At 39.2% G+C, this 23,381-nt stretch overlaps 2 protein-coding genes across 3 annotated transcripts in view; one reads left to right on the plus strand and one right to left on the minus strand.

Annotated features, from left to right (window-relative positions):
- Nucleotides 1-23,381, plus strand: part of gfod2 (glucose-fructose oxidoreductase domain containing 2) — a 40,645-nt gene that overhangs the window by 12,220 nt on the left and 5,044 nt on the right. The window contains exons 1-2 of one of the 2 annotated variants that reach the window (XM_041784597.1): nucleotides 20,655-20,746; nucleotides 21,961-22,340. In XM_041784597.1, coding sequence (XP_041640531.1) covers nucleotides 22,088-22,340 — 253 coding nt within the window. In that variant the 5' untranslated portion in view covers nucleotides 20,655-20,746; nucleotides 21,961-22,087. Of the gene's footprint in view, nucleotides 1-20,654; nucleotides 20,747-21,960; nucleotides 22,341-23,381 lie in introns of those variants that run through there. The other variant, XM_041784588.1, reaches the window with a different exon arrangement.
- Nucleotides 15,838-17,930, minus strand: thap11 (THAP domain containing 11). The gene has a single exon (XM_041784610.1). The coding sequence runs from the start codon at nucleotides 17,612-17,614 to the stop codon at nucleotides 16,778-16,780; it is 837 nt and encodes a 278-aa protein (XP_041640544.1). The 5' UTR covers nucleotides 17,615-17,930; the 3' UTR covers nucleotides 15,838-16,777.

Here is a 23,381-nt window from a genome sequence, read left to right on the forward strand (position 1 = left end):
GGTCTATTAAAGAGCACCATGTGCAGCGCTAACTTAAACATGGATCCTGATAAACATCCACCTTATAACTTTCCTTACATTGAACGTCTGTCTTTTCATCCCTCTTCTCTTCTCACCACCTCAAATCCTCTGCTACGACCCCCAGATGGCCCACACACTGTGCATTAGTATAAGTCCTGGTTCACATCTGTATAGTGACACAGGAGAAATGCTAACCCATTGTTAATCTCCAGCTTAAAACAACCATTAACTGCAGAATAATCTGTCTGTGTCTGAAGCCGCTGCCACGAATCAATACATCATGGGAGCTACTTTGGCATGGACATCTGGATTAGCTGTGCAAATACATTTTTTTTTCACCATGCAGCTATGCTCAGGATCAATCAAGCTGGATGTGTAGCATCCTAAAAGTACAATAAGACTGCAATAAAAACAGAAGAAATGCCAGTGAATCGTGGCTGGTAGAGCCATGGAAATAACATTTCTGTAAAGAATATTCACTGATCCAGGGTTCAAATGTGTAAGACTGAACATTCACTCATTTATTCCACATAATAAATGTGTCAAATTGTGAGGGCATGCTCTTAAGTTCAAAGAACACAACAAAAGCAGAGTAAATATTGCACAAACAAGAAATTTAAAGAATGGCAACAAAACAATTAAATTCCATAACATTCAACAGCAGACTCCTTCATTATCTAAATTGTTAACCGACCCATAAGAACACGTGGGTGAAGTTCTTGTGTTTTATGCAAACTGTCCCATGTGAATGCAGCAGAGAAGCTATGTGCAGTTTTTCCAAGTGAAGTGTTTTCTCATGGGAGTTTGAGAAACAGCCACTTATTAGAAGGTATTGAGTGTTCACTATAATAGTGGTTTGATAAAGAAGTCATGAACGGCCACATTTTGCCGCTTAGTTTTATAAATAAATGTTCAAATCAATGCGTGTCATGTCTTATACAGTTAGAGCTCACATAACTCTATGTAACACAAACCAGATGGCTCATAAAAAGGACTTTTAGGAGGAACAAGTCCTGTAGGCCTAACGTATTATTGTCAAAAGAGGTTTAATATAAAGGTAGTGAAATTTGGCTTTGAAAATAGCAAAAGTGGCACAACATGTTGAGAGCGGCAGAGATGGAAGGGGGGAAAGTGGTGAAAAGCGGTTAAAATGTGGCAAAAAATTTTTTTACAGAGGCAAAAATGGGTTAAAAAAGTGCAAATTGATGAAAAGTGACAAATATAAGTGGCAAAATGGGTGGAAAAAATGTGGTTAAAAAATGGCACGAATAAATAATCACATCAGAACCCAATCATAGCTGGACACACTTAAAAGCTCTAAAATGAAGTAACTCATAGCCAGAACACATGCTAGCACCAATACTTCTGCTCCAACACACATTTATTGATTTGATCAAGAACTCATGACTGACTGGGGCCCATTCTCTGGAGCTGTCAGGTCCCATCCAACTCTGACGGCAGGCCTGGTGTAGACAATGAATGGATGGATGTTATTTTTACCTAAATGACTTTTAAAAAAAATATGTGTTTTATTTTGAGATCCAAAGCAGCCCCCCCCCCCCCCAACCCCCAACCCCCAATCAGCGACTAGAATATTAGTAGAGGCCTTGATGGCTGAAAAAATATGCACATTAATTTGAAAAAAAAAAAAAAAAGACGTTCATTAAACATGAGGGGTTTTAATGCAGGTGTCAACATTTTTGGGGCAGTGTCAAAGAACTCATCATATAAATGTGTTGTTTGTAACTCTAGTGCAGTCCTTACAAAAGTAGTACAAAGTTGACACAGCTTTGACCCATGTTTTCCCTTTTTTCATCCTAAATTCACTGCGCTTTTGTTAATCCCAAAAGTTTGGCTTTGGATCTGTTGTCCGTTGTAACCTTATGCAGCTTTTCATGGATCATAGTGCAGCTTTCCTGTTTTAATGCTGTTATGTGCGGTGCTGTCCTTATGCAGACAGATGTGTTTTCTGATAAATCCAGTTGTACAGGAATATATATCAAGGGTTTAAAAGTGCATGTCAGTACAACTTAAATGATACATCTTAATGTAATGTAAATGGTGGATTTCATGTAATGTAAATCCATGTAATTATCATTTAATCACTCTAAAGTAAGTAATCTAACTGTTGCACATCACTCTTCTCTGATCTCCATGTGTTCTTTACAGCTGTATTTTTTCTCCTAATATTACTTACACATTAACCATCCTGACCTACCTGCTCCCTTTTAGATTTCAGTTATCCCAACATAAATGTTTTTAATGCTGGTTCTGATACAAAGTTATGTAAAGTCACTGTCTATGCTCCAAAGTTAAACATCTTTAATGCCAATTCATCTATGATGAAGTTCTCTTTGAATTCTGTGTGACTGGATTCACATGTATGATGTTCTTAGAATTGTTTGTTCATGTAAGCCTGCTACTGTTACGACTGTAGTGTAAGGTGCTATATTTGTCAAGCACACATAATATTTTGTTCTGAAAATGTCTGTAAAATAGTCTCTTCCTCTTTTCCTCTTTTTTCTCTCAATATTGTTATTACATTGTGGTTGTATCTTGATTTTTTTCTACTCAAACTAATACAAATCTAATGAAGGAATGTGGATCAACCAATCCCAAAGCAACCATGAGGCTTTGTTTACTTAAAAGTATGAATAAATGATTAAATACAGGCAGAAATATTTCATAATGACTAGTTGGCTCTTTGGAAAGCTTCCATGTGATGGAAAGATTCATGAACTAATTATGATTGTGAAGGGCACAGAAAACAAGTTTTAACTAGGGCTGCAAGCAGCACTGAATGGGCCCTCACACCTTGGAATGGGGGCTGTTAGCAAACCCAGGCAGTGTGCTGCAGCACAGCAAAAATATAGATCATCCCAGGAATGCATTAAGTGAGAAAAAAGTAGTACAGAGCAGTTTCTGTATGAGTTAATTCTGCCCTCTAACAGTAGGTAGCAGGATGACAAAGGACTATATTCATATGTAGAGGCTATCAGGGCAGGACTATTCATCATGTAAAATTCTAAAAAGATAGGAGATATTACCTATGGAGACAGAGCCTTCAGTGCTGCAGGTCCCAACCTCTGGAACACTCTTCCTGCAGACATTCGTAGTGCTCCATCTCTGGACGTTTTCAAAAAACGTCTCAAGCACCACCTGTTCACCACAGCCTACAGTCTTCACTAAACCACCCCTTACACTCATCCTACCCCTCACATAGTTTGTCCATGTATATGTGTTCCTGTAAAGCATCCTTGGGTTTCTTGAAAGGCGCTATATAAATTCAAGATATTATTATTATTATTATTATGTAAGAGGTGCTTTTAGACCCTTAAAATGGAGGGTGCTACAGCAAACCATAAAGCAACCATTTAAACATGTAAAGTGGCAGACCCTGATCATAAATCTGAAATTTTAAGCATATCAGTTGTCTGAAATAAGACATGTCAGTCTTTGAAACATAAAGAAATTATTATCATTCATCCTACCCACTCACCTCCTGGCCCTAACCCTTTGGAGCCAATGACAGCTCAGTGTACAGTAACCAGCTTAGTTTGTATTAAGTGCATTTTTGTTGCTAGCATGTCAACAAGACCGGGACAATACAACTCTAAAAAAAGAAAAATACCTAAGGAGCAAGGGCTACAGAAACAACAAGTTGTGTTTTAAGATTGTTGATCCAGGAAAATTGAATTAGGATGGCTCAACCCCTGAAGTTGCCACTGTGGCAGTAGCAGCAAGTGCCGCTAGTATCATCAGAAAAGATGCTACTTCACCTCCACATCAGGGTTAATTTTGTTGACTAATTATTTTTGTTATAGTTTTCATTAATAGCCTTTTTTTCCCCTTACAAAAACGAAACACTAACTAATAAAAACAAGTGCACATGGACAAAAACTAAAACGAAACTAACTGACATTTTAGTCAACAAATAAAAACAAGATGAAAAAGTTTGACAGTGACTTTATCCAATCAGACCTAATTTCGTCATGTAGAAAGAAGGAGCAAGTTAGTCATATATCCAATCACAGCTACTTTGGCTGTGTCGAAAGGTGGGACGAGATACGAGGGAGATCCAATCACAACTGCTTTTGCTGCGTGGTGGCGGGGTAAACTGGGGAGAGATCCAATAAGTCGACTAAATTTACTATAAATTTTGTCGACTAAAATGTTGGGAGGTTTTGTTAACTAAAACTAAAACAATTTAGATGACTAAATTATGACTAAAACTAAAAGATATTTTTGGCAAAAGACTGTAACTAAAACTAAATTAAAAAGTGCTGTCAAAATTAACACTGCTCCACATGAACTGCCAAGTCCATCATTATGTGTACAGACTGATAAACCCTCAGCCATGTCTCTAAGTCAAGGAGAGGCAAGCAGCTTCTCCATATCAGAAGTTTGCCAGTCATCAAAATCTCAGTCAAGTCTTGTACTGCGAACTTTTGCAGGAGTGAAAGCTCACTGTAAACTTCTGAAAGGTAGGCTCCTTTTTACTGCATGTGTATGTGTGTGTCTGTGCCTGTGCATGTGTGTGTGTGCTTTACGGTGGAGAGATTTGCTTTGGAACTGCTGCTTGTAAACTGAAATGAGTTTGTGTGGATCACAGTTTGGATTACAGTTGTTTGTGCCCCTGCTCCTGTTGCACATTAATTTGAAACAGATTATTAGTCATTATACACACCCATACGTTTATACTGTGCGCAGCTGCAAGAGGCCAGTTTTTTGACTCAGACTGACTATAATATTGTTGACTATTTAAGCAGACTTACTTTGCAAAAGCCTGTTTGCGTTCTTGCGCATGGTGTTGTGTTGTTTCTTGTATAGCTGCAATGTGACTGACATAATATATTTATCAAACCACATGATGTACAAATGAGCATTTGTGTTGTGAAAAGTAACATTGTTGATGTTTTAGCTCAAGAATGGAGAAGGGGGTATCTGCAGGCTCGCAGGTAGCAGTTTCAGGACAGCAGATTCAGGACTGTAGAAATAGGACCCTGCTTGGGCACATATGTGTTGTTGATGAGCATTTGTTTGAATACAAATTACTAGCTACTGCTACCATTAACAGCAGCTATGGGCGGTAGACTGAATGTAAGTATTTGATGAGCTAAGTTTTATCTGTTTAAAATAAGATATAATTTTCATCCAAGCAAAATGAACAACATGTTGCAGCATGGGATTGTGTAACATTATTGATAAGACGACATTTGATAGTAAGGTAACTAATGTTGTCTTATCAATAATGTTATCAATAATGTTACACAGGTCATTAGAAACTAGCTAACATTTCCATAAATACTATATCTATATTTCCTTGCATTTCTCCCTCAGGTGTCCCTGAAGCCTTCAGCAAGTCCTGTACCCCACGTATCCCCTGATTCTGTTCTAAATGTTCTGTTTGTTCTCTTGTTTTCGTGTTGTATTTAGTTGAAAATGAATAAACATTTGGAAAAAGAGTTTGTGGATTTAATGGGGGATCAAAGACTTGGGGGAAACAATGGCTTATCATGAATAAAACAGTTCTATAAAATAAAAAAACACCACCAAAAGTACTTCAAGTTAACTTTAAATTCCTGCCTATCAAAGTCATGTTAACTTAAGCAACTTACTTGCAATGCTCATTGACTTGACATTGACGGTCCTGAAACTGCTGGCTGCGAGCCGACAGATAAGGACTATTGCAAGAATGAGCCTGTGTAGATGTGACGCTGTCCATGGTGCTGGATTAACAGCTGCCACTCAGAGAGTGAGGAAAAAAGATGCTGTAAACAGCTGATTTCGCGTGCTTCTCTTCAGCTGATTTCTGGCAGTTCATGTAAAGGCGTTATTTGTGCTCAAGGCACTGTACATTTTGATGCATTTCGTGACTTTTTGTCTTTCTCTGACCGTCCAGAACAAAACAGTCTGTGATGCAAGGGTTGAAATATTGTTTCTTGTTACCTACAGCTGCAAACTGAGGGGCGGGAAAATTGCCTCTTGCCTAGAACAGCACATTTGCATGTGCGGGGACTGGTTGGAGTATTTTATATCATCACAAGATGGCAGCATAGCCTTAATTCTGGTTCTATTAAGAGAAGCAGGAGCTTTGAACCTTTCAGCAAGAAAAAATACATTAAAAATGTAGTTTGGGTATTACAGTGTGGGCCTAAGAGGCTTTTTTGTAGGTCCTGAGATGGCGAATATGTTCAAGAATGTGTACATGCCTAGGTAATATGTGCTGCCGAGGCTGATTTTTTGAAATGTTGTAGGGGGTGCCACTGAGGCAAAAAGCCACACCCACCCACAATACAAAGACATGCAACATGCTGCTTTTAAACCACAGAAATAAAAATAGCAGACTTCCTGTTTGTTTTATGGTATGGGTCCAAAGGCTTTTTTGTAGATCTTAAAATGATGTATTAGCTCAAGAATGTTCAAAATCCTAGGTTAAACCTGTTGCAGGGGCTGAATTTCTGAAATATTGCAGGGGGCACCACTGAGCCAAAAAGCTACACCTTCCAACAGTCATCCTATAAATCATCTCATTTCACTACTGAGTATTTCTGTGCCAAGTTTTGTGGCTTTGCAAGTTTTGTAAGCATCAGATAATTCAACTTCCTGTTACATGGTGAATGAAAAATAGTCATGGCCACACCGTTTTAGGTAAGGACTCTTGACCTTCAAATTTGACTAAGGTCAACATTGGGATATGTGTCTGGTGAAATTTCAGCAGGATTTGGCCAATCTTGTAATAAATAGAAATTATTAGTGGGCATCAATCACTTTTATCACATGATGAAGCATTTAAATTTGAGTGGCCGCCATGGCCACACCTTTCGACTGATGAGAAAGTTGTAAGCAACTTTTGACCCAAGACATCTCTTCTTGCTCTCCACCAAAGATCAAGTTGTTTGGATGAAAGCCCTTGGACTAGTTTGTTCAAATAAGACCCTTAAAATATGCCTCGTTTTACAAAAAAAAATCAAAATGGCCAACTTCCTGTTTGATTTACAACATGGGTCCAAGAGGCTTTTTGTGCGTCCTAACATGACACATCTGCCTACAAATGTTCAAAATCCTATGTTAAACCTGCTGGGGGGGCTGCTTTTTTGAAAAGTTAAAGGGGGTGCCATTGAACCAATAGGTCATGCCCACCTACAAAAGTTATATAGATCAACTTGGCTCTCAAAATAGATTTTTTGTGGTTAAGTTTCATTGCTTTACATATACTATAAGCCCCTGAAAATCGCCATGGCCATGCCTTTTGACCTAGACGTTTGACCATCAAGTATGTGTAAGGTCAACTCCTTGGGTACAGCCTGAGCAAATTTTAGCATGATTTCACCAACCATGTAGGTATCACAATTTGAAATCCAGGAGAAGTGACTTTGTGTTGCCAGAGGGTGGCGCTGCACAATTTTTCAAAATGTCAAGCATAGATATGTTCTGGCCTGGACTGTCATTGAATTGTCCCAGATACGTTAATGTATACCAGAGTTATGACCATTCAAAAATTTAGGCTGAGACTTTCTTGTTTGCCACCCTGCCGAGGCCACACCCTCTGGCAAAAAGTCATAGATTTTTGCACAGACATAAACCCACTTCTTTAGGACTTCCTGCCACAAATTTGAAGTGGTGACTTCAAAGGACTTGTAAGAACCGCTTGTGCTGTAAACCTTGACATTTCCTGTCACCACTAGGAGGAGCTATGATCTGTAGAAAATATGACTATATGAGCATGTGCAGGCATGGACCTTCCATAAACACAGGAAGTTTGAGTCAGATTGGACAATGCACAGCTTAATTATAAACAACTTCTTGTTTGTCAAAAATATGCTAATTTGAGGGCTCGCCACAACCACACCTTTTGACTGATGAGAAAGTCCTGAATAATTTATCATCTGCCATGTCTCATCTGGCTGTACACTGAAGTACAAGTCAATAAGACAACGATCCCAAGAGGAGTTCGTCCAGATATGACCCCTGGAACAGGCCAAAAACACCTCATTTTGGGCTCATTGATTCATAATGGCAGATTTCCTGTTGGGGATAGAGATTTGCTCCAGGAGACTATTTTTGTAGAGCTCCCTGAGCTGAATCTACACACCAAAATTCATAACTCTAGGTCAAAGTCCCTTTTGGGGCTGTTCCATAGAAGCATGAAAAGTGGGGCAGATGGGCAGTTCCTGAGGATCATCTGTGAAACCTATATCAACTCCGCATTTTGCACACCCTTCATATGTGTGCCAAATTTCTTCGATTTTTGAGTATGATAAGGGGCCCAAAAAGGCTTGGAAAGCATAAAAACAATTAAAGCTGCAAGCAGCGATAACAGGCCCTCGCAAACCATCACATGTCGGGGTGTGTCGCAACCTCAGATGTGTAGCAACCGTTGGGTGCTAGCAACAAGGTGCGCTGCACCCATGGGGTATGTGGGTGTTGAAACACTCACACTTTCACAGAAACAGAGGGTGATCCCCCTCATTAATTTCCAGAGCTTGCTGTTCCTTTGGCAGCAAAACCAAATGATCAGGAGGTATGAGCCCTGAAAATTTTGAATGCAACTCCCAAAAATGAACAAATCACTGTATTGTCAGCTTCACAGCTCCTCTTTCTGCTCTGCTTGGCTCAGACGCTCTTTCTCTTTGTCTTCTCTGTCTCTTGCATGCTTGCAGCCTCACTCCCTCTCCCTCATGTGCACACTCACTCCACAGGAGAAAGATGACGGAGTGGCTAAAAGCATTAAGTGATTGTCTTCTGAATGTTCCAGTCACTGGTGTTGAAGATAGAGCAGAGGAGCAAATACAGAGATACAGATGTGTACAAGTTTGTTTCATCATTTCCTTCAATGCTTTTCTCCTCTCAGTTTGACATTTTATCTTATATTCATGGATAAAAAGACAGATACAAACTTTGTAATGTGTTTGCTGTTTAGATCCTGTCGTAAATAGTGTTGCAGTGTTTTGTGTCAACGCAAAATGGCAGTATAGCCTTAATTTTGGTTCCATTAAGAGAAGAGGGACTTTGAAACTTTCAACATGCAAAATGAAAAAAAAAAATAGTCTTGCTTTTGTTTTACAATATCAGTCCAAGACTTACCAACTTGCTGTTTGGTATACAGCATAGGTCCAAGAGGTTTTTTTGTAGGTCTTGTAATGATTTGTAAGCTCAAAGATTTTCAAAATGTTAGGTTAAACCTGCTCCGGGGGCTGAACTTCTGAAATTTTGTAGGGGGCGCCACTGAGCCAAAATGTCACAGCCACCCATAACATGAATATAAATCACATCGGGTTGCCACTGAGCATACTTGTGCCAGGTTTCATGGCTCTACAAGTTTAAGCTCTTTAAATAAGTACTTCCTGTTTCATGGCAAAGGATCCTTTGTTTTGGCAACTGAGTTACAAGCAGACTTGTGAGCTTTACCAATTTGATTTCTCCAATGATTTCCTCAGGCATGCAATTCCAATAAGCACACAAAATCTAGTGAAGACATCATGATGTACAGCTGAGATATAACAGAAGGCATTTGTATGGCAGGACAGCATCGCCAAAACCAAAATTTGCCAACCTGCCACGCCCCCACCCTTTGATATCAATATGATATGAAAAACGGTAAAGTTTGACAAAATTTGGTAAATTTTGCCCCTGCGTGTTTCCAAGACCGCAAAAATCCTACTTTTTGGCAAGATAGCTAACTTTGAGGGGTCGCCATGGCTATGCCCTTTGACTAATGAGAAAGTCACGAATAACTTTTCATCTAGGATAACTCTTTTAACAAAATACAAAAAAATCAAGCTGTTTGGATGAACACCCTCGAACCAGGCCCCTGAAAAACGCTGTGTACAAGCAAAAAATTAAAAATGGCCAACTTCCTGTTTGATTCACGAAATGGGTCCAAGAGACTTTTTTTTTGCATCCTGACATACTTGTGTCCACAAATTTTCAAAATCCCAGGTTAAACCTGCTTCAGGGGCTGAATTTCTGAAAGGTTGTAGAGACGCAAAAAAAGTGAAGTAACTTCATGTTGCCAGATGGTGGCGCTGTGGAATTTGTCAAAATATCAAATATGAATGTGTTCTGGGTGGGACTGTTATCGAGCACATGAAATTTATCTCAGATATAAGGATGTATATCAGAGTTATGACTGATCAAAAATTGATGGCAAAAGGGTGACTTTTTTGTATATTGCCTCGTAGAGGCCACGCCCTCTGACAAAAGTCACAGAATTTTGTACAGACAAATCCACTTCTCTAGGTTGTCCTGACACAAATTTCATGTAAATATCTTCAAAGGACTTTAAACTGCAGTTTGTTAACCTGACATGTCAGATGGATGTGTTTCACACATCCATCTGGAAAATCTTCAAAAATAAGCATTTAGGAAAGGGCAGAGGATTTGAAAATTGGATGAACGTTCTGTCACATCTTTATGGGCCAATCAGAGCAACCAAACACGTGACGTTGTCGTCGCTACCGAGTTGCGCGTGCGCAGCTATCGAGGAATAACGCGAACCATGAGACATGTCAGTACACAACTTTTGTTGTTTTTGAAATAAAAACCACTCATTGCTGTTCTTTGTTCTTTTTTTAATAAAGAAATGTTGTCAAGTTCGGATAAAGCTAATGTTTTAGCAGCATCCATGCTAATCTCCTCCGCCATAATTGCACTGGCCTCTTGTTGCTGCTTGCTTACATCATGACTCCGCTGTCCCTGAAAGCACTGCCCCTCATCGCTGATTTGTCCTGTCACTTTCTAACCAGGCCCAAACGGTTCAGACAGAAGCTTTGCAAGACGGATTTGACAGTTAGAAACAAGGGAACGGGCATATCCATCTGCTTTTCAAGGTTAGCAGCTTGTACTTTCAGCCTTGACACTCACTCCCTTTCACCACTGGGTGGCACTATGACTGAAAAAGTTATAACCATATGAACATGCGCAGACATGGACCTGCCATAATTCCAGGAAGTTTGAATCAGATTGGACCATGCATGGCTGATTTAAACTCAATTTCCTGTTTCTCAAAAAATATGCAAATTTGAGGGCTCGCCATGGCCATGCCTTTTGAGTAATGAGAAAGTCCTAAACAACTTTTCATCACCCATGTCTCATTATTTTCTGTGCCGAATTACAAGTTGATCAGATCAAATCCCTCAGAGGAGTTAATCCAGATATGACCCCTGGAACAGGGCAAAAATACCCAAATTTTTGCTAATTCATTCAAAATGGCAGATTCCCTGTTGGAGATAGAAACTTGGTCCCACTGGGTTTTTTGTAGATCTGCTCAAGACACATCTGTCCCAAAATTTCATTAATTTACGACAGTCAAAGGAGGAATACTTAACTTTTAAAACTTTTAGGAGGTGCTATTGAGGCAATTCTGAATTGGCATGTTGCAAACCATGAAAATATCAAATTTTTCACAAGACTGTATGCACCTGCAAAGTTTCATAACTTTTGAATATGTTAAAGGCCTCAAAAGTCCATGCAAACTGCTCGGGCCCTAATGACTGGAGCAGTCTGATGGTTTTCACGTTGCTGTGTTAATCAGAGGAATCTTCTGCAGGAGAGAGAAATCCTGCAGACTCTCTGTGGTGTATATGGGCATCTACTGCTGCTCTGGTGTCACACACAGTGAGTTCAAAGAGATCACACACAAAAAACAACTTCATATGAAAGTGACATTAGGCCCTACATGTTTAGTTAGGAACATACTTTGAATAATTAGGCCTCTTGAGATCCATTCACAAGGTTCATATGTTAATTCTTGCTGTCTTCATGTGTTTATGTGCTTGTTTCCAGGATCTCACAGGACGGGACTGTCTGCCGTCAGCAGCAGCTCTTGTTTTGTCCTGAATGTAAAGACTAGTGTAGTAAATGTCAGCAGCCATACAAAAAGGAAGACAGAGTAGTGTAAGTTTGATCGACAGTGCAGGATTACAGCATTATGCAACACTGCTGGGAGTAAAAAAATAAATCCAGATGAGATTAGGATCTGCATCCCAGCTCTCTCCAATGCTCTCTGTCTATCCATTCATCAGCCATTCGCTCTTTCTCTGATTCATGCAACACTTTATCACAGAGTGGTGGAAATAACTTATTTTAAAAAGGATTGGTGGAGAATCTGCCTCACGGCTTTACATTCACTTAAAGATGTTTGAGATTTCAGCGCTTAAAAGGGAGTAACAATTAAGTAAATGATCATCCAAGCTGTCAGCAAACAAGCCTGAAGATAAAATGAATTGGACCACACTGACAGGAGGTAAATCTCTGCTTAAGCTGTTATCACACCGCCATCTAGAGGAAGAAAATCATGCTGCAATATCTCACTGCAGCCTGCAGCAGAAACCTTTTAATGCTTGATTTTTAGCCTATTAAAAAGAGAACTTGTTAAACAATCACTTCTCCAGAACAGCAATGGTTCATTCACTGAAACATAACGATCATTTTTTAAAATGTCTTATGTAATTTGGAGGTTAAAAGATTGTGAGATGCTTTCTCAAACATGACAAAGTGTTACTGTCTTAAAAAAATCTCAGCTTTTTTAACAAGTTGAGCTATCAGTAAATACATTTTATTTTTCTAACAAAAACATTTTATGACCTTTTCAACGTACAAATGACAAAGTTATTAGCCCCCCTATGAAAATTCGATTTTTAAGTATTTCCCAAATGCTGTTAAACAGAGCAAGGAATTTTAAACACAGCTTTTCCAAATATCCTTGTTTTATTTTGGATGCAGACACTATTTTACTTTGCAAAAAGAAACAAAATTATTAAAGGAGAGATGTGACAGTGTGCTCTCATTGTGTGATAAACTCCATGAAAAAGCCAGGTGCTCTTGAAGAGTGAAGCTTAAAAATTGTCAAAAAAAAAAAAAAATACAAAAAAAAAAAACAAGTCCTATCTTGTCCATGCCCTGATGAAGACCCTGTGTGGTAGAAAATGGTCAGTATTTTCAGTGGCAGGGCATGGACAAGACACAGACACAGGTGAGGTTCATTTAAAAGAATCCTGTGATCTTAGGGCTAAAACTGGTCACATTTTCTGTGATTTTATTGTCTATTATTAGAGATGCCCTGAGCTATTAAAGGCTTTTAAGCTGTATCCTTGACTCAAGCCCTGTTGGCTTCCCCTTTTTCAAGTGTCCCCTTTTGCTGGATAGCAGCCTGCAGTCATTTCTGTCTTTCTTCATGAATCTTTCACTTTTTAGGCGATTCCCAGTTCCAGACACACTGAAGTATCCCCACAACGTAATACTCCCACTGCCATGTTTCACAGTGGGGATGGTGTTCTTTGGGTTGCACACCTCTCCCTTCTTTCTCCAAACATAAGCAACATTTCTGTGGCCTGAGAATTCTAGTTTTGTCTCATCGGACCAAAGCAGAATCCTTCTCCACGTTGTCATCAGCATACTTTAGTCTGGCTTGACAGTGACTCTTCTGCAGAAGTGGAGTTTTTCTTGGTCTGTAACCTCTCAGTAACTGAGACTCAGTTCAGTCCTGTGCAGGGCTCTGATGGTCTTCTTTGAGACAACAGTTCCTGACTTGGCTAAATCATTCACTAGTGTCTTGGCAGTTGTTCTGGGGTCTTAAGACACATCTCTCACTCTCACAGGTTTCTTATCACAGTCTTTGAAATGTTTCTCTTCCTACCTCTTCCAGGCTTGTTCTGGACAGTGTGGATCTCTTTAAATTTCTTGATGATACTTCTCACTGCAGGTCTTGGCTACACTGTGATAACTTTGTATATCCTTCTCCTGCTTTGTGAGCATCAACAATTCTTTTTCTCAAGTCTAAACTGATTTGTTTTGTTTTTAGCCATAATGTTTTCTCAGGGACAGCTCAGACTGTTACTGAAGTTTTTATACGGTTTGTAAATTAGAAGATAACCCTCAGTTTTAACTTGATTTTAAATGTGTTCTAATGGGGAATAAAAATTTTGACCCAGAAAAATAAAAAATAAAAAAACTAGGATGTTTGCAAAGCTGTGTAAAAAATTTCTCATTCTGTTTAGCAGCATTTGGGAAACACTTGAGAAAAAAAAAATCTGATTTTTATAGTGGGGCTAATAATTGTCCTCTTTGAAACCTCATTAAAACTAAGCAGAAAGGATTTTCAGTGTCTTATAGTCTTTGCAAAAGTAAAGAGGGGTTGTAAACATCCTCCTCATTCAGTGACATTTCCTGTGAATGCTCTTTTAACACTAGGGATGCACCAGTTTAACATCAATAATGGTTCACATCAGCCCTGCTTACAAACATTGCCATCAGCCTGATAATGTGTCATGAATAAATACCAGTTATCACTGTTTATCTGTGGTGCCCAATCAATTTTATGCTGGCTTCTAGAATACCTAACTGCTGAATCAGATGACAGATTTTAAAGGGCAAAGGACCAAGTCACGAGAAAAACATCAGAATCAGTGTCGGCCCTAATTTTCACAATCAGTGCATCTCTTAACACTGATATATAGTGGAAGTAAATATAAATTTTGTGCTGCTTCTTGCCACACATATAAAACTGGGTTCTAATTTATTTCAAATGCTGTTTCCCATTATATTTCAAGTATACATTATTTTAGTGACCATTCACAACCTAAAAATACAACAAGATCTAATTATGTTACTACAAAGTATAATAACTAGTGCTGTCCAAAGTTTTCATTAATTCATCACAGGGGTGAAAAATGTGATTAAAAAATGTGTAATGATTAGTTGCACTCTGATGCCATCACACTTGCCAGCTAAAGTAGATTTGTAACACTGATTGGAATCTGTAAAAATTCTCTCCGCTCTTATTTTTCTACACTTTTATGGATAAAATCCATTTTCTACAGATTGACACCATCCTAGATTGACCAGTGAGTGCAGTCTGCCCTTAGTCTCCACTTTTGTTTTAAAAGCTAGGTTTTGATGTCATTCAGAAATATGTTCTTTCTGATTGTTCCACTGTTATTAAATCTACCAGTAATGCAAGCTTTCTCAAATTATCTACGTATGCCGTTAATTGTGATTAATTACAACACCTTGAATTAATAAGATTATTTTTTAATCAACTGTCTGCACCATTAATAACTCTCCCTTTTTTCTAAACCGATCCTCACTTTTATGACCATGAATTAGATTTTTTTGTTTGTTTTGATTTAATGGTTGGAAATGGGGTGGCAATTTTAAAATGTTTGCGGTAATGTTTTTTCTCCATAACAGGATGTGAGTAGGGCTGAGCAATTTTGAAAAGAATAAATCAATTTTTATGAGTCCTATTGCAAATGTGATGTGAACTGTAGAATTGAAGAGAATGATCATTTTATGTCATTCTCATTTTTGATTGACAAAAGCATTTAAAATTGAGGAAAGTAGGAGTTTTTGCAAACTAGTGTAGAGCATAACATCCCTGCTGCAAAAAAGTGTATTTAACTGGTATTTTGACACATTTCAGGTGGAAGAAATATTGCACCTCTTGCAATCTTAAAACTGCAGGACATATTGAGATTTAATTTAAACTACTCAGCCTTACATGTGAGTAATGTGGTCAAAAGTGCTTGCTCACACACACAGTTGAAGTCAACTAAAAATAATTTGCCTGGACTGCCTCAAGTTACTTGAACCTCAAACATGTAGCAAGGAACAAGCTGATTGCAGGCCAGGTGTTAAGCTACAACTTAATGACATGTCAACAAACAGGGTTCCTACAAACTTTTAAATGTAGGACTTTTTGAAGGATCAGCAGGAACCGTGAACAAATATGTCCTGTTGATCTGACTGGCAGCCTACTCTTGTGCATTTAAAGACACATTTCATGAATTAAGAAATTATTTAACATGAATCAGCTCCATTTCAAAATGAGATTTACTTCAAAATAACAGCAGAGCAATGATGTCAGACCAAGCTTGGAAAAAAAAAACAGAAATGTAACATCCTACATAAAAACACAGATGAACAGGACTGAGAGATGCAGCCACCAAACATCTGCAGGAGGAAAAACATCTGACCATAAACAGGCACGTAAAGTTCAGCCATGTATCACACTGAAACAAGCAGCGACTGTTTTACAGCAAAACCAAGAAGTATGGACAAAGTACAGGTTGCAAAGAGCACCTGCACAAGTTTTTTTTTTTTTAGATTTCTTTAACAAAAAAATTTTACTTAAAGCATCATTCATGAAACATCCTTTAAAAAAACGAGTCTTAAGGGACCTAAAAAGGCAACTCAAGTCATAGTAGCACTTTCTTTTATTGACTAACATCAAAATATTTCTAAGAATAGTGTTTTGTTTACAAAAAGTTCTATAGTTACTTCATCTTGGCATTATTTACACCACCTCCCCAGATCTATTTTAGGTTCATTCTGGCTGCAGCTCCTCTTGTTCAAGCTCATAGAGCAGTAGAAACATTTAAAAGAAACCTCCAAGAGAAAAACCTCTCTATGACACTGCTGAGACTCCTCCTTATCAGTCTGATAATAAATGTAGAAGCCTGCTCATAAATCTGTGAACACTATGAGTCTGGTTATATTGATAAAAATGCTTTTACTGACCTTGTCTGACTGTAAAGAATTAATTGTGCACGTTTCTAAAGAACTAGCAATGAGATTATCAATATAAACTACATGAGTTAGCCAGCCAACTTTATACATCAAGCCAATGAAAAGACAGTTCTCCTTGTTGAAAACAAATTGTCATCGCTCGTAGTTTCTTACAAAATAGAGCTGGGTCTCGTTTCTTCCTCGTCAGTCTGAGTCTCTAGGGGTCATGTCAGGTTATGTTTACAAATCACATTTTCTTCCGGACGTTAAAAGCCACAGTGTTCCCGTACAGCAGTCTGTCCCGCTCCCGCACCTCCTCCTGCAGCTTGGCCTCAGCCACCCGGAGCTGACGGATGGTCGCCTTCATCTCCTTCATCTTCACCTCCATCAGTGCGATGATGTCCCGCTGCTCGTTCAGTTTCCGCAGCAGCTCTGCAGACGTGGTGCCGGTGGTCAGTGAATACGAGTGGTCGAGCGGGCTGCTGGTCACACTTACGTACTGCGCGGGCTGCTGCTGCTGCAAGATGGACGCGTTATCCACGGTTGCGACGTCGGCGGTCAGCTCTTCTGCGGAGCTGATCGGTGCTGTGTAACAAGTCCCCTCTGCTTGAACGGGCAACCGCGCCGTGCCCAGGTACTCCCCGTTTTGGCCTATCTGAACCACGGCGATGCTGTCGTCGCTCGCCTCGCCGCCGGTGTTTCCCTCGGCTCCTTCTGCCGCGTTGCTCACGACGCTGGTGATGATAATCCCGGAGGTCGCTGCAGCGGCGCGGGCAGGAGCCGCCGCGGACACTTTCCTACCCCTGCCCCTCCGACTCCTGCGCTCATTCACGCCCCGCAGAGGAAAGAGGGACGGTACTCTAATAGTGTATGTTTTCCTCCCGCCTGCAAAATGCACACTGCAGACTCTGTGTCCTGTGGTGGGCTGGAAGGTGCTAAAGCAGCCACTGACCCCGGCCCGGGAGATGTTCCTCAGCCACATCTCCCTCAGCGTGGTGTCTTTAGGAAATGTGTAAAAACGTAACTCCCGGTCCCGATGAGAGTTGTTGTAGCACCCAGGCACGCAGCAGGTGAACCCGGGCATGTTTACCTCAATGCCGAGGATATACACACCGTCTTCTGGTTCAGTTTATGTTATTTAGATGTTGTTTCTTATTTGTATGCGTTGTTGCAAGCTCAGTGGCCTGCAAGCGGAACTACACGTCCCACAACGCTAGCTACTTCCTGTTTATTTTTCACCCAAAGCGAACCACTCTCGATCACACGAAGTCAGAATCCACCCGAATTTATCCGAACCAAGCTTTTAGAAAACTATTTTTATGCAGAACTTAAGGCTAATGTTAAGTTTTAGGAGGTGAAGGAGCTTGTTTCTCTCGCAGTGTTATCAAACAAACCGTCCAGTATCGAGAACTAAAAGTCCCACAATTCCTTGCGCGCTTTGTGCGCCAAGTCCTTTAGTGCAGCACCGCCTCTTGTGGTCAGTGACTCGTAGCTGACTTTTGAGCTGAGAGAGAACACGGCACTATACCATTTTTGTGTCCATCAAAACTAATCATATTAGGACCAAACAATACTTTTTTTCAGTGATTAAATAAATAAGAATTGGTTAAGTTCAAAAATCGCTATTCTGAACTTTAATTCAATTTCAATTTAATTAATAAACCATTTGTCTATAAGATCAGGCTATTTATTTGGAGAACCTGGGTCCAGGTCAGGCCCCTGAGGTCATTTTAACTGGCCCTTTAAGTAGACTACTTAGGCTTCAAGATGATTAAAATAATAATGTCAGTTTATTACATTTTTATGATTATCTGTCACATTTATTTCCCAGTCCTACCTCACAGTGTTACAGTTATCCTTTACATCTCCTCTCACTGGTGCCTGATAAATGCACTGCCCGCTGCTCCACCTATGGACATGCCTTTGCAAGCACATAAGCCAGTAAACTAGACAAAATGTCTCTTCTACTTAAAAAGGAGATAAAGAGAACAGACAGTTCAACAGTGAATGTATGGAGAAGTTTGTATTTTTATCTTTGTGCAATATCTGTGTGCTTACTCTGCAAGAAGTTCGTTCAAGTGTGCAAGGAAGAGAAGGAATTTCAAAAGAACTCATGCCAATTTTAAGACCAAATAGCCCAGATTTTTGCTACAACAACACTTTAGGGCCCATATTCAGGGCAAAGACAATGCACCCCTTTGCAGGCACGTGCAGGACAAGTGAGAGCTAAATCAGCATTATCACTACTGGCATGGTTTTTAGGTAAAAAGAAAAAGTCATTTACAAGTGTAACAAACCATCAAGACATGTGTGCTTGTATCAACAGAGGAGGTTGTTAGAGAGGAGAAAATCCAAATAGCTTGATGCACTGAAGCCAGAAAAAATATTCTACATATTTTATGTCATAGAGTATCTCCCAGACCCTTCATGGGGACGCTATTCAGGAACTGGCCCTCATTCCAATTTTAAACAGCACTGTCCTATGGGGAAAGTCAAGGCACTTATGGCATCAGCATTAGAGTCAGATAGACAGTACAATGTAGGCGAATGCTATCAAAAATCAAAATAAAAACTATAGAAAATAAGAACAACAAAGTTTTAAAAATTGACTATATATATAGTATATGTACATACATACAAAATATTATAAATTTCACCAAAAGGAGCTCTCAGATAAGAATAATTTGGGCAATTTAATGTTGCCCCCCACCCCCACACGCACACACACACAATCAGTTGTGTAATGATTGTTATCATGGAAAGACAGTTATGCAGGCTGAAACTGGGGCGAGCACAGCACAGCAACTAATTATCAGAATCAATGTTTCCCTGTTTGTAATCGGGCTGGGCAATATAATGAGTTTATAAGATATGTCAATAGCTTTTATTTTCAAATGAGATAGGTCAAGTTACTAATGTTTACAAAGGATATTAACATTATGTTTCTTTCCACATTTGGTTAACCATTCTGACCATTAAACAAATCGGCCTAACTACATACCAGGCATATTGTTCAGTAAAAAGGGTGTTTACATTAAGAATCTTTAACAGTGATACACTTAATGACACCATGATAATCTATTTAGAATTTTTAGTCTAAATGGGGCAACATTTTTTATTTTATTCAAGGAGTCTGTGTCAAATATTGATATATTATGTGTTAAACACTTTTTAAATTTTTTTTTCATCAATATGTAGTTTATGTTTGTGTCACTTTTCATGTGAATTGACATTGATCAGCTTGCTGTTAATAAAAGTTCCTGCTATGTGACTTTGGCACAAAGATCCAGTGCCATGTAAACATTAGACCTACTTTGAGATCTTAATGAAGACTCATGTTAAAATTTATGTAGCAACCACTAAAAAAGTTAATCCAAAGAAATGCATCAGAAATAACTATTAAAGTGATTTTTTAATTTTTAGTTGGAAGGCTTTTTTTCTCTTTAAATTAAAGTCCATTTATTTTCTCAAACCCATAACTGGCAATAAGAACTGTAAACGGTATCTAAATGCTGGCCCATTTGAAGAATGTAAAATAAAACATGAAACATGAAAGGAAATGTTGAGCTACAATTAGAACTACATGCTAGACGCATTTTATTTCATTTCATTTTTGCTATTAGAAATTTAGAAATACAATGATTAACAAATTGATGTTTAACCGATAATTAAATAATGAGAAATGAATAAAGTCAATGGAGATTGTAGACAAACCACAAAAAGTTTTTCGTAATTTCAAGAGACCTTCATCAATGTATATACTAAATAAAACAAGTTACAAATTCCACAATTTTACCAAGAATCTTGTTGGCTGGATTCTGGACTTTAACATTTGGACAGTGGACAGTGTGCGGGAGTTTTCTTTGAACAGTAAACTGAATTTTGAACTCCCATTCCTTGCATTATGCAGCTTTTTCCGTAACCAAGTCTGTGATTGAGAGTAATTATATTTGTTCTGTTTATTAGCTAGTTTGGTTTGAAACCAACCCTTTATCCGAAAAAAAAGGTTTAACGAGGGCAGCCCTTTTTCTGTTGGGTGTCTGAGGCTTGCTAAAACTTGCTTGATTTTCTGTTGGTGACCCATCTCCAGCCTCTTGTAGTATCTCTGGTCGTCTCCACAGTCCCGTCGTTGCTACTGAAGTTACCATTAGCAACTGGCCAGCGCCCGTAGGAGTACGTATAACTGCTGTCGATGCTGTCCTGATAAATACAGCAGGTAACGTAAGCATTTGTTACTTTATACTAGGTACCATTGTCAGACTAAGATTAAAATAGTTTCTTGAATAAAATGTAGTCATAACTCTCTAAAGTACCAATGCTTATCGCGAGCTTTTAGAGTTCACTAAACGGCTGTCTGGCCCGGCTAGCGCAGTGCTAGCTAACGTAAGCTAGCTGAGTGTGAGTGAACCTCAGCTATCTGGAGCATATGTTCCTGTATTAGCCAGATAATTTGGCCACTTTATGTTTCATATGTGGTAGAAATTATAGCCAATGCACAGATTTTTATTGATATATACGAGGACATATTCTTGTGACAGGACCTTGTTATGTGTTGACCCAGCGGCAGTACACAGCTAGGTTATTCCCAGAGTAGTTTATGTGTGATAAGAGACTGTCTTTAGCCTCTCCCAAACTTGTTAGTGTATTTTCAACATGTAGTGTTTGTTTAGCTGCGAAGCTTGAATACTGAGTGGATGCAGTGAGAGAGAAGGCGACACAGGCAAAGCAGGTGCACAGGCACACATCAGTCTGTTGTTGAACAGTCGTGCTACAAAGACAAGGCATCATCTAATCTGATAAATGTTTTGAATAGACGAACCATTACTTTTAACCGTTTTACCTTTATTAGAGCACATTCAAATAGAAGCTGCCACATCACCTTTTATAAAGATCTAAAGCACAGAAGGAAGTTGCTCTTATCATCTTACAACAAATACACGGAGGACTGATATCCACCATGGACCATGACAGAAAAGGGAATGAGGTAACTGAAGAGTAGGGAGACCTCAGATGTACTACGCCACTCACGCTTTCATGTTTAGCAACACTTCATCAAGGCTGAACGTTATTAGGAATATATCCAGCTGTTCTGTCTGCAAGTTTTTGCCACTTGATAAGTGTTTCACCTGGCATAAGGTGCATTCGCACCAGAGGTAGGGATGATGTTTACTTTTGGTGGGTGTGGATCTTTCTGGAATGGCATGTTAACTATGCAGCGGGGCACAATGTAGGTTGCTGTGACAGACTGATGAAAAAGAAAAACTGGTCCATTTCCTCTACTGGACATGTTTGGCCTGTTTTTTGTTATTGTCATTGTATCTGGTGTTCTTCCTGCATTACAGGGAAGTAACTGCTTTAGCTGAATCAGGGATGCATGGTTTTAAAATGTGGTGTTTAAAAGTTTGGTAACCATTCATTATATTTTTTCAGGTACTTCCAGCTCTTCTTGATATCAAGACAAAGAAAAGGCCTTGACAGATCAGTGAATCATCAGCTAATGGGATATTTGTGATGGTGACCATGGTTAACACATAAGGTTGCTGTAAGTGGCACTACCATGTTGCCAGGAGTGGGTGTGTTTGGCACTGGGAGCACAGCCCGGGTGCTGGTCCCATTGTTGAAAGCTGAAGGCTTTGAGGTTCATGCACTCTGGGGTAGAAGTGAGGAGGAAGCATGCTGCTTGGCAAAAGAGCTTGGCATCCCATTTCACACCAGCCGATCTGATGATGTTCTTCTACACCAAGATGTCGACCTTGTGTGCATCTATATTCCTCCCTCGATGACAAGGCAGATTGCTGTCAAAGCATTAGGTAAACAATCATAAACATCTACATGAAACACAACATTTTTTGTATGAAATTCAACTGTCTATGCCAGTGGTTCTCAACTGGTGGGTAGGGACCCCAAAGTGGGTCACAAAGAAAGACACTGTGCCAAATTATCTGAGACTCAATAAAACATAAATGTTTTCTCCTGTTTCATTGTTTAATTACATCGTTTATCCTGCCTTAAGGCCAAGCTCTGCTATTTTTTATAAAATACATCTGATTTACAAAAAAAGATCTCCAAAATTTGGGTTGCAATTCTCCTTGAGGAGTTGATGGTGACTCCCGTGACTTAACCAGTTGAGAACCAATGGTGTATGCCTTTGATGGTCTGTTTTGTCTAAAAATATCAGGAATATTTTGTGTTTACCTTTTGCACATTTCCAATGTAACATGACCAATAACATGACCATAAAGATACACATAAAACACATGGCAGAGTTCCTCTGTAATTTGTGTCTCTAGTTTTATATTTGGGATGTTTGCAGTGACAATAATTAACATGATGTCATGGAATGTAGTTATTGGAGAGAAAACTGAAACTGAGACAACTACATACACAAACGCATGATTCCTCACACTTCACATCTGAACTAAACATCTTCCACAGATGGTCATATCAGAGGAGATCTATAAAGTTAACTAACTGTATCTGATGGAATTCCTGAGTGTTGACCTAAGCTTCCTGTTTTAGTTGCAACTTCCTGAGTGAGTCCCCACCAAAGGATTTACCCACAGCAATACCTCCCATAGATACTGTAGGCTACTGATCTCCATGTATAAGAAGTATGTATTTCTACTGTGCTAGCACATGCTCTTGCAGGACAATAATTACATTTTTTACAATCATACCAGAACCCAAGAACTGCACAGAAATGCCATCTAAGGTAATCACATCCACAGTGTCACAGCACTGAGAACCCCCGCATGCTCCACTAAGATAAGCTGCTCTTCACACCATTTTAAAGATACACAAGTGTCTTATTAATAGAAATAACTTGCTAAAACTGGCCTGTCCTGTTTCCA

This window comes from Cheilinus undulatus, linkage group 1, assembly GCF_018320785.1.
Source record: "Cheilinus undulatus linkage group 1, ASM1832078v1, whole genome shotgun sequence".
Taxonomy (NCBI): Eukaryota; Metazoa; Chordata; class Actinopteri; order Labriformes; family Labridae; genus Cheilinus; species Cheilinus undulatus.